Below are 15,740 nucleotides of genomic sequence, written 5' to 3' on the forward strand. Positions count from 1 at the left end.
GTCACCTCAGAGACTGGACAGTAGTGATTAGTGATGCGCGAATCATGAACGAATCGTTCAATACTCGAGAATGACTTTACTGACTCATGAATCATGATTCACAAGCCCAACTGACTCATCCCTGTTGCTGTTAGCAGCAATGTATCTAGCTTATAATTAAAATTGTGGAGAAAAACACAACATCCAGTATCTTAACAAAAAAAAATCTGCTCTGAACTGGAAGAAAAAACCCTCACATCAAGAAAATAGCTCCTCGGTTCACAGTAGCATCGCTCTGCTAACATGCTAACAGCACATTTCAGCTACTCACCCCCTCCCTCCTGGCTCACAGCTTCTTCTTCTTCTTGGTTGGCAACCAATGTTAAGGCGCATTACCGCCCCCTGGCTCACATTTCAGTGGACATTTAGATGAGAAAATATATATTTGACACATTTAAGGAAAATACTAATAAAATAAAAATAAACAAAATAAATGTTTATTAAGCAATTTTAATAGGAAATTGCTTAATTTTAGAAATGTTTTTGCTCTTTTTTGCTCTATAAAATAGTTGTTGTTGTTTTTTTAGAATCATTCATCTTAGCAGTAGGATTTATATGAAAAGAGAAACAAATTAAGTTTGAGTGAAAATGTAAATTTTTTGCACTCTCTGGTCAACTGACTCAGTGAATCAAATGACTCAAAAATCCGATTCACTTTGGTGAGTGACTCATTAAAACCCGATTCAGTAAAAAAAAATCAAATTTACCATCACTAGCAGTGATGTGTCGGTCGCAAACGAAATGGCTCGTGAATGACGCAAGCCGGCTCCTTATCGCGAGCCGTGTTTTTTTTTTTTTTTTCCTTTCTCTCACCCTCTCTCTCCACTTTTTTTCGCTTCACTCCGCATGCGAGCCTTGTGCTTTGCGCTGGGAAGAGGGGGGAGGGGCAGTAGTTACACAGTCAGTAGCACAGGAACAGAGCAGGAGGGAGAGAAAGAGAACCAGGGACAACAGCGTCACATTAGAAAGGTATCCGGGCATTAAGTCTGACCTCACTAGCCATGTCTGGGCAGTGTTGCCAACTTAGCGACTTTGTCGCTATATTTAGCGAGTTTTCAGACCCCCTTAGCGACTTTTTTTTCTAAAAAGCGACTAGCGACAAATCTGGCGACTTTCTCTGCTATTATTGGAGACTTATTTATAACGACTTTTTGACGTGAAAACGCGTATTGCTCTTACTCTCAAGAAGCAGCGGTGCTGCCTTGAGCACCTCACCCGTGCCAAAGCACTCACAGGCAGAGGATAGTCCTCTCCCAGCTGCTATCAGGGCAGGAGACGTTCACACCTGTGCGTCCAAACTGCAAATGAATCGTGCATGAGCGAAGCTGCTGCTCCCGCACTGACTGTAACACAGTCAGTTCTTCTTTTACTCTTATGCTGTTTTGTGGATCACAAGGTTTAAAACTACTTATAAACACACACTCTCACACACAAAGTAACTCCACCAGAGTGCCAATTTCGGGTCACTTTTGCTGGTCCAGGCCTGGATAAAGGAGCAGGGTTGGAATTGTGACATTAAAAAACAATAATAGCTAAAAGAAATTTAATTTGTAGTTCTAATTAAATTCTAACTGCATTTAGGACGTTTTTTTACTCACTTTATGTCTCTTCCACGATGTTATTTCTCTCTCCAACAGCGTAGGTTACAATTACATTAGCATGACCAATTATGCAAATTAGGCGATGACGTCATTTGGCGACTTCTAGCGACTTTTAGGACAGCCAATAGCGATTTTCCTTACTGAGGAGTTGGCAACACTGTGTCTGGGCCTAAACTCCGCTGCAGGTCCATATACCAAACGATCACTATGGCATTACTGAGAGTTGAAAAACTGTCTAAAGTCTTTCATCTTTAATAAAATGATCAGCGTTCTGCTCTACCAGGTGTAACAATTGAGTTTAACATCCAGGCATCCATGAAAACGGAAGTTATGACATTTAACGGAGTTAGAAGTTAGCAGGAAGTTAGCTCGCTAGCTTCTATCTAAATACAATATAGCATGTCCTGACTGCGGGGTTTTGGAAACAAATTAAAACGTACAGCTCTGTTATCACTTCCAACATAAATGAAGACAGAAAACTAAACAGCAGTGGCGTTTGCAGGGTTACTGAAGTTGGGCTATATAATGTTGTGCTACGTTATTGCTAGCGACACAGCTATGTTAGCATAACATTAGCCCAGTGAAGCTGGAGGATGAATGCCAACTTTTTTTCCACTCGATAAAAGTTAACGTGAGGGATTCTGGTGGTCAGGGACAAATGCAATTGCAAAGCAGGATGCTATACACGGGCCAAACTTCAGTCAGGAGAACAACTGAGATTATTCATCCACAATACGAGGTTAGTTATTAATAATATACTGCAACAACATGGGAATAGAACAGCTGCGAGAGAATTCAACATTAAGGAATCAATGTTACGGAAGTGGAGGAAGCACAGTTTTTGGCTTTCCCCATATTTCAACAGTGCTTCATCTCCTTGCTATGACTGTCGCCCAGCATTATTTGCAGATGATAATGGTTGTAGCCGCTCCGATGCTTTCGACCAATGACTGTATAAAAGATGGACGACGCGACCCTGCCTCCTCCCATTGTGCAAAACTGAAGCCAAAATATCCCGCTTGTGGAGGCTGCCATCTTGCAAATTTGGAGCCAGAGTCTGCGCAGTAGTGACTTGAGGTGGAGCGACTGTGTAACGCTCCCGCCCACACACCCACTGGACGTGACCGCAATCACGCCCCCCTACACTTTTTATGTAGCCCGAGTTTTTTGCTGGTTTACCGCGACTGACGACTCATTTAATTAAGGTAAATACAACCATGTCACTGTTATAAAAAAAAGAAACACAGCTTATCATCTTCTAGTTCTAAAATCACTCTGTTGTTAATTCGTTCGCTACATTAGCCGCTAGCATATGCACTGTGTTGGAGGCTTGTTACTAGCTAGTTAGCGATGCTACACACCTGCTACTCTAATAGTCTGTGTTATTGAAGGATTTAGCACTTGTTTTTGTTAAATCCATTTTTAGACAGCGACGAGATCAGCTGCACACTCTACAGAGGCCCAGAGTTACTGTTAATGTCAAAAATATAATGCTGTCCTTTGAGATTTTAACATAAGACTGTTAGTGTAATGGATCTAAATCTGTTTAAATCTTCAGAGCCCTCTACAGCCTGGTAACATGGAGACTTTAAAAACATCAGCAGAACGTTTCAGTAGTGTAGTCTAATTTGTTCTTTTCATTTAATAATAGAGTCCATATTATATCAACAGCTACAGTCACCCTGGAGAGAAACTAGTGAGGGAGACCATCAGGACCAAGCTGGGTTTCTGGGTCCAGAGGTTTGGAGAAACTTCTTCCCTTTCTTTCATCACAGCTGTCCTGTGCCAGAAGTTCTGTTGACCCGCTGAGAAAGGCATCATTTAAGAAACACCAGGAACACTGAAGCTCATCGCATTGATCAAGCAGGACTCATGATCTTCGCCAGCAGCTCCCTCACAGGGAAATCTTCAGCAGGAAATGAATAAACCAAGCATTTCATGAACACTGTGATGGAGACCTTTGGTTTGTGTAATGTTATAAATACTCGGATACTCCCCAGAGGCTCCAGGCTTTTACATAAAGATATTATATTCAGTCCTGTAGAAAGTTATAGTCACTGACAGACTATGGGAGATTCAGGCCTGCAGCACCTTGAAGGGACTCGGCCTCCAGCAGGCCTTCACCTCCGTCAACAAGATGATCCAAAGGAGCTGAGGGAGGGAGGGAGGAGGTGAATGGTGGTGCAAAGAAGACAGGGGAGATGTGGTTAGATGTTCCAAAGCAATAATTTAAGGCACTGAAACTGTATCTATAATAAAATGTTTATTTTTCAAACGATTGATCGTGGTGATTGATTCTGACATCAGATGAATATTTAAATGATCCTCGGACTCAGCCATCGATCAGTTTAAACCATATCAGTGACATCACTGTCTTTTAGCTGCTTTGCTTTGGTCCACTCTGAGCACGTGCAGACTCCTTAGGCTGAACCAGGACTGGAGCAGCAGCAGGACTGGGACCAGGACCCAGACTCCATTAAATAAGACCAGGTAGACCCACAGGTAGAGCACGGAGGATGTGTTCAGGTGAGGGCTGCCCAGCAGCCAATCGGGACAGAAGGTCATCCAGCCGCCGTATAGCTCGCACACACTCAGAGCGATCTGCAGGAAGTGTCTGACAGATTGGTTACACCATTAACATCAGTACCAAGCAGTACCAGCAGCACAGTAACTGCAGTACAGGAAGTGTTACCTGTAGTACTTGTCCTTCAGTACTGCGTGTATAAGCAGGAGAGCCAGCAGCGAGTCGAGGACGACGGTCAGGATCTCGATGGAGACGATCGTCGGATCAGAAACCAGCCAGCGACTGTCGGCTTTCCCGTACTCCTTCCCTACAGGCAAGACAGGTGAGAAGAAGTCAAACATCCCAAATGACGTACCAAATAGTGTGTTTTTACAGTATCTGTGAGTAAAAGTACTTCACTACTTTGTTCTCATACTGGACTTCAGATCAAACTAACACTGCCTGGAAATACTGAAGTGTATTTACAAAATACTCACAGAGCTCAGCCAGTGGCCCGTCAGAAGCCTCCACTGTCCCAACCAGAGACATGTAAACAAACGGACCCTCCTAAAAAAACAAAAATCAGAGACATGTAAACAAACAGACCTTCCTAAAAAATAAAAAATAAACAAGAATAAACAAAAACAAAGTGTTTATGAAATGAGTCTAATTTTGAAGATGAGCTGAAACTTGAATAACGTTTTTTGTCATCATGATGAAGACGGGAATAACTAAGAATAAAGCACCGCATACCAGCGTCAGGTGGACAATGACATCATAAAAGAGCCACAGCAAGATCCACCAGTTCTGTGTAGAGCTCCGCCCACAATACCTGCGTGTTAGCAGGACAGCTGCCAACAGCTGGCCACTGCATGCTAACAGAGACAAGATGGAGACCAGAGAGAGGCCAGGAGGCGCCGATGAGTCCATCTGCAACCACAGAAGAAAGAGGAAGAGAAGAACAGCATATAGAAGAGGTACCAGTACTACAGACTGTACTTCAAATATGCCACAGTAAAATTATTTTAGGATTAGTGCAGTAATACTGCAGAAATGCTGTATACAGTAGTTCTGTGTAGGCTCACCACTGCTCTGTGTGAAAATGGACGTCTCAGGCTCTGCCCCCTGGCATTCCCTATTGAACTGCTGTTTCTAAATCCCGCCCCACACTCTCCCATTCACTGGTGAGGAGAACACTCCACTCCCTGTTCCCGCCTCCTCCCTCACAAACGGCTGAGGTCAAAGGTCAGCAGCAGATGAACATCATGTTTATCTGAAGCTAAACGTTAACATTCATTCTGACCACAGAAGAAGAAAATGAGGAGCTCAGTGTTTAAAACAAGCAAACAAACAAACAGGGGAATAAAACCCAAAACTCATTAAAAAACTACGAACAGTACTTCAGCAGTACTTTGGTACATTCAATTAAATTTTATTTATATAGCGCCAAATCACAACAACAGTCGCCTCAAGGCGCTTTATATTGTACAGTAGATAAAAGCCCAACAATCATATGACCCCCTATGCGCAGCGGTGTTTTTTTTTTCTGTTCTCAAACTGATCTCCCTGTTGGAGCTCAGTCTGGGGGGAGTTCTTTTTTTCCTCATTGTCTTTCCTGATGTTTTGTATTTTCAATTGTTCGGTTCTGGGTCGCTGCTCATGCGGCTGACCGGCCAGCTACCTACCCTGACCTGTCTCCCCAATATGATGTTTGTGTATTGTATGTACGGTCGGCAAGGTCAGTCTCTCAATTGCCCCTCGGGGATAAATAAAGTCTTCTGAATCTGAATGAGCAAGCACTTTGGCAACAGTGGGAAGGAAAAACTCCCTTTTAACAGGAAGAAACCTCAGACAGAACCAGGCTCAGGGAGGGGCGGGGCCATCTGCTGCGACAGGTTGGGTTGAGAGAAGGAAAACAGAATAAAGACATGCTGTGGAAGAGAGAAAGAGATTAATAACAAATATGATTCAATGCAGAGAGGTCTATTTTTTTATTTTTTTTTTTTGCCTGTCCCATTTGGTTCTTTAGCCGTCAGAATTGTTGTCTGAAGACCAACAAGGATACCCAATGGATTTATTTTTCCAAATGGATCATCATGGCATTGCCGTATTGGTCCATTTGATCGACCTTTGTTTTTATTATTTATTTTATTTTATTTTCAGTTGTTACAGACGGGACAGACATGAGTGAGGGATAGGAAAGGGAGAAAGAAAGAGGAAGGAAAAGAAAAACAGAAGGGGAGAGGGACAGTGAGAAAGGGGGGGAAAAAAATATCTCCGGGATCACCTGTTGAGAGAAAAAGAATAGAAAACAAGCAAAAAAAACAAAAAAACAAAACAAAGCAACATACTATACACACAGAGAGGTCTATTAACAGACCTTCCCAAAGTGTGGGGCCCGCCCCCTAGGGGGGGCACAGAGCCATTGCAGGGGGGGCGAATGAAAAGGGAAAAAAACCCAAAAAGCGCTTGGACACTGCTAGCACAGGGCGCCCACACAAACGCAAAGCAGGAGATGAAGCATAGCTGAATATGTTTCCAAACCAACTTCATTCTAAGCCAAAGACTAGAAAATATGGTGAAGCACATCTTCCCTTTGGTGCCGGGGTAGGTCTCTGTGACAGAATTAGTTTCCCCTGCGTTGGGAGCAGCACTGGGCTCTCCAAATCACAGACAAACAGGATCCCACATTCTTGATTTTTAGTTCACAAACACTTGTTGCAATGACTAACTACTCCTGACATTTTGGAGATGTTAGCTCTTTATACAATAAAGTTACAGTGGGATACAAATAATATCAGGCTGATCCTGCCACAATTTGCCTGGTTCAAATCACGGACAAACAGGTTCCCACCGTTGATTATGTTTTTAAACCCATTTTGCACAGAGAGGCATTTTTTTTGAAAAATGTAAAGTAATAATGTAAACAGAATTGGTCCTAGCACTGAACCCTGTGGAACTCCATAATTAACCTCAGTGTGTGAAGAGGACTCTCTATTTACATGTACAAACTGGAGTCTATTAGATAGATATGATACAAACCACTGCAGCATAGTACCTGTAATACCTACAGCATGTTCTAATCGCTCTAATAGGATATTATGGTCGACAGTATCGAATGCTGCACTGAGGTCTAGCAGGACAAGCACAGAGATGAGTCCACTGTCAGAGGCCATAAGAAGATCATTTGTAACCTTCACTAAAGCTGTTTCTGTGCTGTGATGAACTCTGAAACCTGACTGAAACTCTTCAAATAAACCATTCCTCTGCAGATGATCTGTTAGCTGTTTGACAACTACTCTTTCAAGGATGTTTGATATAAAGGAAGGTTGGAGATTGGCCTATAATTAGCTAAGACTGCTGGGTCTAGAGATGCTTTTTGAGTAAAGGTTTAACTACAGCCAGCTTGAAGGCCTGTGGTACATAGCCGATTATTAGAGATAGGTTGATCATATTTAAGATCGAAGCATTAATTAATGGCAGGACTTCTTTGAGCAGTTTTGTAGGAATGGGGTCTAAAAGATATGACATCCATGGAGGACTTTTACCTGTGAGCAGGTAGTTCTCTCTGTTTGTGTCTGTGCTGGCGGAAATCAATCAATTAATAGTCAATTGATTTTCTTTATAATAACTAAAGCTTCATAACCTGAAATCTGTGTCTATGTTCATCCGATCAGAAATCAGTCATTAAATCAGAAGCAGAGGCAGTTGTGTGGTTTCACAGGTTTTATTGATTATATGGAGGATTAGATAATTGAAAAAGGAAATCAGTTCTTTGGCAGCACAAAGTTTGTGGTAAAATAAAAACAAGCAAAACAGAAATGCTACACCTGAAAGCAACAAACTGATTTGGTCTGCTGAGGAGGTTAACACTCTGGTCACAAATACTTCTGCATGGTTAATAAGCAGGAAATGGCAGGTTACTGAAAAGCTGAGTCCCTCAGAGAGGACAAAAAATATTGATCGAATAAGAAAACATTAGATAAAAATTCATGTTTAGTAAATCAACACAGCAACTGGAACAGGCAGGAACATCAGGAGAACCTCAGCAGAATGTAAAGAAAACAACAGGGGAACATTAGGAGAACATATCAGTGGAATGTAGAGTCATGTCAGGGCAACCTTTCAGGGAATATTTGGAATATCTTTGGGAGATCTTAAGAAGACACTGGGGAATGTTTAACTTCAAGTGAAGCAAGTTCCAAATGTAAAACTCTTGTAGAAAAGCTTCAGTGTAACCAACAGTTGATCTTTGGAAACCTTTAAAAAAAACTTAGTGGAACATCAGAGCAGTCAAAGATGAGAATTTTCTGGAGAACCAGACTGAATCTTTTGGGACAAAAAGAGTCTAAGAGAATCAAAACCAACCAGTTTAACCAAACAACAACTCAACATAAACACCAGAGGAACATTTTAGACAACACGTGGTTAGAATTGGGATTGTTACCGGAATACTACAGAAACCCTGGAGATCATGCTGGGAATGTCAGTAGAACCTTGACAGAATGCTTTGGGGATCCTCAAGGGGTCATTAGGGTACTGCCAGGTTAACAATATCTAGGGATCTCCTGGGAACCTTAGTGGAACACTGGTATAATGTTCTAATAACCTGAAGGATCAGATTAGGTGAATGCTTTTAGAACATTTTGTAAACCTTCTAGGGGTCTGTTTAGCACCATGTTAACCTTGTGTTCCCTGAGATCTGGATGATTGACAGGTGAGGGTTTAGAACATCACTGGGTTCAACTGGGTGAATGTTTTATGTTTCGGATCAGGCCGATCATCACAGTTACATCAGTCAGCTGCTTAAAAAGAACGCATATCAGCAATAAAAGAAGGGACGTAAAAATTATCCCATTCCTGTAGAAACCCCATATCTCCAGGTTCTAGCTTTAGGTTTCAGATCAGTGGAGGAACTAAAGTTCTTGACGTCATGCATACTTCAACCTAAAACACTAAGGAGTGTAACATAAACGTGGTTTACAGGATCACATGTAACACTGAACTGGACTGTTTGTGGGGGTTTATCAATACTCAGAAATATATATAAAACAAACCTGAGCTCCGAACTTTAAAGGAACATTTCAACATTTTTGGGTCTGTAAATATGAAACTACAGCAAACAGCTACTTAGACTAGCTTAGCATAAAGACCAGGAACATGGAGACGCCCCAGATGGCTCGTAGAGGAACTTCAGCAAGCCTTTTATTGAGTGAACTTTGGAAATGTTGGAGGATGCCTGGGGTTCTTAATATGACCTTTGGGAATCTTTAAGGAATTAACTGGGGAATTGAAGGAGAACCTAGGAAGAACCTCTGTGGAAGGAAAGCCTAAAAAGAACCCAGGCACACTAAAATGTTAATTTAAGAAGATGAGGACTTTCTGATTGATCGTAGCTCAGGTTTGTTTTGTCACTAATGAAACTCCATTACCAGAGGAGTGTTTAGGATTCATCCACCTTCTCCTCCTCTCCTTTCTCCTCCTTAGGGAGGGTGGAGGATAGAGCATACTCCTCTCCAACTCCCTCCGAAACCACCGACACATCAGCCTCCACCACAACTGACGTCTGCTGCTCTTTCACCACCTCTGTCTCCTCTTCCTTCTCCTCTTGTTTCTCCTCTTCCTTCTCCTCCTCCTGCTGCTGCTCGGTTGGGGCCAGCTGGGCATGAACTTCTGTGAAGGAGACCTCCTGCTCAGTGCTGCCCAGTGGGGAGAGCTGGATGTTAGCCTCAGTAGTAAGTGTCTCCCCAGTTGGAGCAGAGGCCTCTGGAAGCTGAGATTCAGAGTTGCTGCGAGGCTGTAAACACAAAATCAAAGATTTGAAATCCAGAGAAACCCAAGGGGAACCTCAGTGGAACACTTGGACATTGTTCAGAAGACTTTGGTGGAACATTCCACGTGGACTGGGTAACTTTAGGGTAACTTTACGGTAACGTTGTGAGGGGAACAAACTGGGACCTAATGGGTACATTGGTGGTATCTCTGGAAAATAGTAAGAGGAATAACTCTGTACCTTCCTCATGTGGAAGCTCAAAGGTGAAACCTTCAGGCTGGCAGTCTTTTGCTTGATCTTCTCTCTTTGTTCGGCAGAAACGATCTTCGTTCCGATCTTCGTCATCTTCTTCTCGATGTTCTGCCTGGAGAACGCCTTCTTTAGACTGTCCACCTGTAGACAAGGACATGATTACCTGTCTGTGTGACTACTCTCACCTGTCTCACTGTCTTTATTTCTCACCTTCTTCAGGCTGGATCGTTTCAGTTTCTCAGCTCTGGACTTCTCCATGTTCTCCAAATCTTGAGGCCATGCCTCTTCGTCTTCTACCTCTGCCTCCAGCCCAACGTCCTCATCAGATGATAGGTCGATAGTCTGGAGCCCGCCCTCCTGGGAACGGTTGCCATCCACGCTGCCCGGCTCCACTTCCTCACCTTCCTCCAAAATCTCATCCCGAGGGTATGGAGGAGGATCCTTCACAAAAACACTGGAGGGGATCTCGTTCTCCTCCTAAAGTGGAACACAGGAGAGCATGAGGAGGCTGTCCGGTGATATGTGGAGGAACCAGAGACCTCTCCTCTGACTCCAGGGGGATCTTGGTGGAACAAAAGGAGAACTTCAAGGTTTTGATAAACCAGGAAAAAAGCAACTGTGCCCAGTGAGGAGAACTCTTTTTTTGTTTCACCTCTAGTGGAACCACAGAGACCAGAACCAGAACCAACAAGAACCTGAAGAACCCCAGTAATGAGTGTGCGCAGTGCTGTCCACATAAACACAACAGGGGAGGGCTTACAGAAGAACCACACACAGTAACACACTCTGACTCACACACATGTTAAAACTCATGAGGAATGCTGGGTATTTAGGGAGGATGGGAGTGTTTACTGTCAGTGAGAGAAGACAGTGCTGACTTTAAGTATACTGACTGTAGTACTAACTGTAGTATTGACTACAGCTGAGTCCTTCTTATAGGTACACACTGATACTGCAGTACTACAGCTTTACTGCACACCGCGTCAGCTGATATCAGCCCCGAGGACAAGCTATGGAAATAAAAACTGACCTCATGACTCTGCTGACTGTCACTATGGTAACCAGATCACATGATCACTGTCCATTTTTCCAGTTCAGTTCCCGTAGCAGCTGGTGGCCAAATAAGGCGACCGGCTGAGAGCCAGCTGGACCCTAACAGACCTCCTTTGTTCATAACTACAACTCCCAGCATGCCTCAGAGCTTCTGGTCCAGGTGTGACTCACAAATGACGTTGGGGTGGGAGGATCTTTGTAGCAGGTTGAACTCACCTGCATTCATGCAAAAAAGCACAGCAGAAAACAGGAAATCCTGGATATTCCCGAAGAGGCTCAGAGCAGCTGATGGAGTGCCTGACCTCTGACCTTTGACCCACCTGTACAGGGGTATCACTAACCTGGAAGATGAGGACTTTGAAGTTGTTCCTGTTGATCAGGTGGGCGTGGTTGGCCTCCAGCTTCTTCACCTGCATGCCCTGACGCTCCATCTTATCACGAATCTGCATCAATGCACAAGTGAGAGGATTAGGGACCCCGAGAACCAGCAGGAGGACCCGGGAGGATTAGGGACAGGTGTGCTGTAAATCACTGCTGTGTACTGACACGTGTCCTGCATACCTGTGCTGGGTTCACTGACCTCTTTCATAGTGACGGACAGCTTGCGGCTTTTGTCCAGCAGTTTGCTGACTGTGTTCGATGTGAAACTTTGACTTTTGGACAGTTTGGTCATGTCAGCCTGGATCCCCTTGACCACGCCCTCCATCTCCACCTGGTGCACCTGAGACACAACCAGCCAATAACCTTGGTTCAATAGTTCATCGGTAACAAAATCTGAGAGGATCCCAGAGATTAGACATTTGAATTCTGGACATTATGGACCATACACATGGTGTGCTTTATTTGCTGTATATTACTTGCTGCTTAGCACTGCTATAACTGATTTGAACTTTTTTATTTCATCCTTGTTCTTTTCTGTTTCCCTGTATATGCCGCTCTCTGCACTCTGAATCCCCCTGTAGGGATAAATAAAGTGACTGAAAATCAGGAAACATGTCCCAAGCATTGTTACTGATCCGGAAAAACAAACCCAGGCTGTAGTGCGAGCCTGCGACCTAATCTGCAGTCTGTAGAAAACGTCTGTCAGTGACAAACATGACAGGAATCCACAATTACACCAGAGCTCAACATGTGGCAGCTGCCTCACGTTGGTGTGAGAGCCAGAAAGCGAGCGGTCACAGAGAGAGGAGGATAAGGGTTTTACAGTTAGAGTTTTTGACTGGAGTTTGGTCTGGACTATGACTGAACATAGCTGTCTTTGATCCTGGAAACACCAGCACGCCTTCCTGTTTCTATTCCAGGATAAACTGGACTAATGTTGAACTTTGACTTAAATCTGCAGTTTTTTGACTGGAGTTTGGTGAGAGCTTCAGGACCCTGTGTCAGAGCTGGAGCCCCCAGGTGTGGCCCTGCAACCTCACCTCCATCTTGTGCTGGTTCTCCTGCACGGCATCCAGCATGTTGACCAGCTTATCCAGCAGTGTGAGGACTGTGATGGCGTTGACGGGACCCTGACTCATCTTCTCCGGGTCCAGTCCCGCCATGAGAGAAGAGGGCGAGGCCGGGTCCTCCTGCTGGTTCTCGGGGTCTACCTGGTCCTGGTCCTGGTCCTGAGAGGGGACCAGCAGGTCCTGACACTGGTGGGTTTCCGTGGTTACCATGATGGCAGCGTCAAAGCAGAAACTCCAAAATGTCCGAAATGTCCCTGCTGCAGGAAAAGTGCGGAGCTGCTTCCTGAATGCTTGCTCTCAGTGTGTGTGTGTGTGTGTGTGTGTGTGTCCTGGGCTCTGATTGGCTGTCTCTGAGGAAAACTTTCCGTCTAACTTTCCAACAGTGGAAGCGTCCACACCTTTAACTGCTTCACTGCCACAGCCTGACACAGACTCAGGAAACCTTCACACAGAGACGGGCTTTTAATGTGGAAGGTTCACGTTAGTGTGTCACTTCTTGTCAGGTGTTGTCAGGTGTCTGCTCCTGTCAGAAAGCATTCAGTCATTCACAAACTGACCTGAGCGACACGCTCGTGGAGCTGAAGGGTTAACTCTGCAGCCTTGGGGTCTGCCACGCCCACAGCGGAGGGGGCTGTTGCCGTGACAACAGGGCAAGAAGGGCTGTTTGTGTTTGGAGACAGAGAGAGAGGGAGGGAGGGAGTCGTGTCTCTCACTCGTGTTTTTAAGGTGAAGTCATCTGGAAGGAAACACTCCCTCTCTCTCCGTGTCAGTCTGTGTGAAGCTCTCTCGCCCACCGCTCACGTCAGACAGGTTCTGTTTGTCGCTCTAACGTTGTTTTCATAAAGTTTAATTCAACTTTATTTATACTCTGCAGACTCACAACAACAGTCAATTCAATGATACTGTGAGGAAAGCCCCTGCAGTATCAGAGAGGAAACCCTGACAGTCAGACAGCACCTGGCAATGGTGGACAGGAAGAACTCCCTTTTAACAGGAAGTAACCATCTGCCATGTGCTGTGGTCACAGCAGTCTCATGCTCTGTCCCAATTCAGGGTCTGCACGCTTGAAGTACACATTTTAAGTGCGATTACGTCACCGCCACGCGACGACGGCTGTCCCAATTCGAAGTGTACTTCAAATGCATACTCCAAATGCACCGTCGATTTCCCCAAATATCAAGCGTGGTCCGGTGCACGCTTCGTGGTCCCATATATCCCACGATTCATAGCGCAGCGGTGGGTGTGGATAATTTTGCCGCAAAATACGGCAGAAGGGAGCGGCCGAACTGTCAAACGTAAGTACTGAATATGACGTCACTTATTTATGTGCGAATGTTTAATAACAAAGAACATTAAAACATTGCTGTTGGACACATGTTGGCAAAGTTGTGTGACATTAGTGATGTTTGTACTTTCAGCATTAACTTGGTTTTAAAGCCTATATATATATATATATATATATATATGTATATATATATATATATATATATGTATATATATATATATATATATATATATATATATATATATATATACATATATATATATACATATACATATATATATTATAATAATCTGACAATAATATAATATTGGTCATATTATATTTACATTACCACAGTGAGATGATTTTAGTCTCATGAACAACATCAGCTAACTGTTATTTACTAACTAATCTTAAATGACTGTTCAGCACAGAAATGAAGCCCAACAATCATGTTTTACAGTCCTGTGGTCTCAGCCTCAGATACTCAACTAATCAAAGTGATGTCATGACAAAACATTTTTCTCCTTCATTTCTGTCAAACAAAGCTGTATGTAACGTTTCTCGCGGTTAGTATCATGGTTGCTGAACCTGTTGCAACCTGAACAGCGCAACGAAGGGCTAGACCGTCCCATTTCACAAGCCTCTCACTTCCGCACTTCTCGTACTTATAGTATGCGCCGTACGTAGTACGCGTAGTGCGCGTACTTCAAGCGTGCAGACCCTAAATTGGGACACAGCCTCAGATCATCACAGGTGTACCCTCAGAGCCCTCCTCAGTCCACAGATGGTCTTTACTTCCTGTCCAGGATCTGCAGAGTTCTCACCTGACCAGTTAGGCCTGCTGTCATGTGACTGCTCAGGTAATATGGAGGAAAAATGTGTCCTAAAGAAACACAGATATCCGAACTAAACATGATGGAGGCGTCCAAATGAATATAATGAATGTAACGTTGTTTGTATTTGTAACTAGCGCCACCTGAAGGAGGAACTTTGGAAAAGTTGTGGGTGCTTGAGGTCAGCGCTCTCCTGTGACGATGATTATTTTAAACGGTTTAATGAAATGTTTTTATGGTGTAAGGTTTTCACTGATAATCTTGCCTCTGTTGTCCTTTTTTGTTCTTTTGATTCAAACATCATTTTGTCTTGGTGAGTCCGTCCTGCCGTGAAGGACGAAGGGTGAAGTACAAATGATTGGGAGGGAGTCTTGTAGGGCGGACTCACCTCTTTGTTGTTTCCTTTGTTTGTTTGAGCCACTTCCCTTTACAAACCCTGGTTACAGGTCACACACGGCGCTGATTCTCAGACCCAAACTGTTTGTGGCCCACAGGTGACGATTTGCAGTGCAGGGCCATGTGCCTGCACCTGTGGTTTGATATGTGCAGCTGAGACGTTAGTAAAATGTGAACGATGGAATAAATAAATTAATCTCTTCTGGGCATTTTGTTCTACGTCTCAGTGCTCAGTCACATATGTGACGTTGTGATGTTCATTCTATGTCATTGTGGTTCTGTAGCTGATCTAATCGATTATTTCTGTTCTAAACTCAGTTTTAATTTCACTAAAAACCAGTTTGTCTCTAATCGAAGACATAACTGAGCTACAGTAACGATGTTCACACGTACGGAGATTCACTCAGACTGTCTTTAATATTCACATAAACCAACCTCAAACCCCCTGTTGGTACTGGTGCTGTAATCACTTGATGATGATGATGATGATTATGTGTGTTGTGGTCACAACCACACGGCGCTGGGCAGTTTCTGCCCATTGCCGTCATCACAGGTGACCTGAAGCCTGGTCA

At 43.8% G+C, this 15,740-nt stretch overlaps 2 protein-coding genes across 2 annotated transcripts; both read right to left on the reverse strand.

The window, feature by feature from the left end:
- Positions 1 to 3,649: 3,649 nt before the first annotated feature.
- ebpl (EBP like) lies at positions 3,650 to 5,321 on the reverse strand. The gene is made up of 5 exons (XM_006791891.3): positions 5,229 to 5,321; positions 4,897 to 5,073; positions 4,641 to 4,710; positions 4,333 to 4,471; positions 3,650 to 4,254 (listed from the first exon to the last, which is right to left on the reverse strand). Exons 1-5 carry the CDS (start codon positions 5,319 to 5,321, stop codon positions 4,008 to 4,010), a joined length of 726 nt encoding a protein of 241 aa, XP_006791954.2. The 3' UTR covers positions 3,650 to 4,007.
- A 2,530-nt stretch (positions 5,322 to 7,851) lies between these two features.
- cavin2b (caveolae associated protein 2b) lies at positions 7,852 to 13,003 on the reverse strand. Its single transcript, XM_006791890.3, has 6 exons — positions 12,643 to 13,003; positions 11,802 to 11,942; positions 11,563 to 11,664; positions 10,379 to 10,645; positions 10,157 to 10,309; positions 7,852 to 9,940 (listed from the first exon to the last, which is right to left on the reverse strand). Exons 1-6 carry the CDS (start codon positions 12,880 to 12,882, stop codon positions 9,587 to 9,589), a joined length of 1,257 nt encoding a protein of 418 aa, XP_006791953.1. The 5' UTR covers positions 12,883 to 13,003; the 3' UTR covers positions 7,852 to 9,586.
- Between the last annotated feature and the right edge of the window lie 2,737 nt (positions 13,004 to 15,740).

This window comes from Neolamprologus brichardi, chromosome 15 (genome assembly GCF_056152115.1).
Source record: "Neolamprologus brichardi isolate AB-2024 chromosome 15, ASM5615211v1, whole genome shotgun sequence".
NCBI lineage: Eukaryota > Metazoa > Chordata > Actinopteri > Cichliformes > Cichlidae > Neolamprologus > Neolamprologus brichardi.

Coding starts and splice junctions, on each gene's coding strand:
- ebpl (XM_006791891.3), bottom strand. CDS start 5,321: ATGGGAGAGTGTGGGGCGGGATTTAGAAACAGCAGTTCAATAGGGAAT. Junction 4,711..4,896: donor TCATTGTCCACCTGACGCTG/GTATGCGGTGCT, acceptor TTGTTTTTTTAG/GAGGGTCCGTTTGTTTACAT. Junction 4,255..4,332: donor CTGAAGGACAAGTACTACAG/GTAACACTTCCT, acceptor CCAATCTGTCAG/ACACTTCCTGCAGATCGCTC.
- cavin2b (XM_006791890.3), bottom strand. CDS start 12,882: ATGGTAACCACGGAAACCCACCAGTGTCAGGACCTGCTGGTCCCCTCT. Junction 11,943..12,642: donor AGAACCAGCACAAGATGGAG/GTGAGGTTGCAG, acceptor GTTGTGTCTCAG/GTGCACCAGGTGGAGATGGA. Junction 10,646..11,562: donor TCAAAGTCCTCATCTTCCAG/GTTAGTGATACC, acceptor GTTCCACTTTAG/GAGGAGAACGAGATCCCCTC.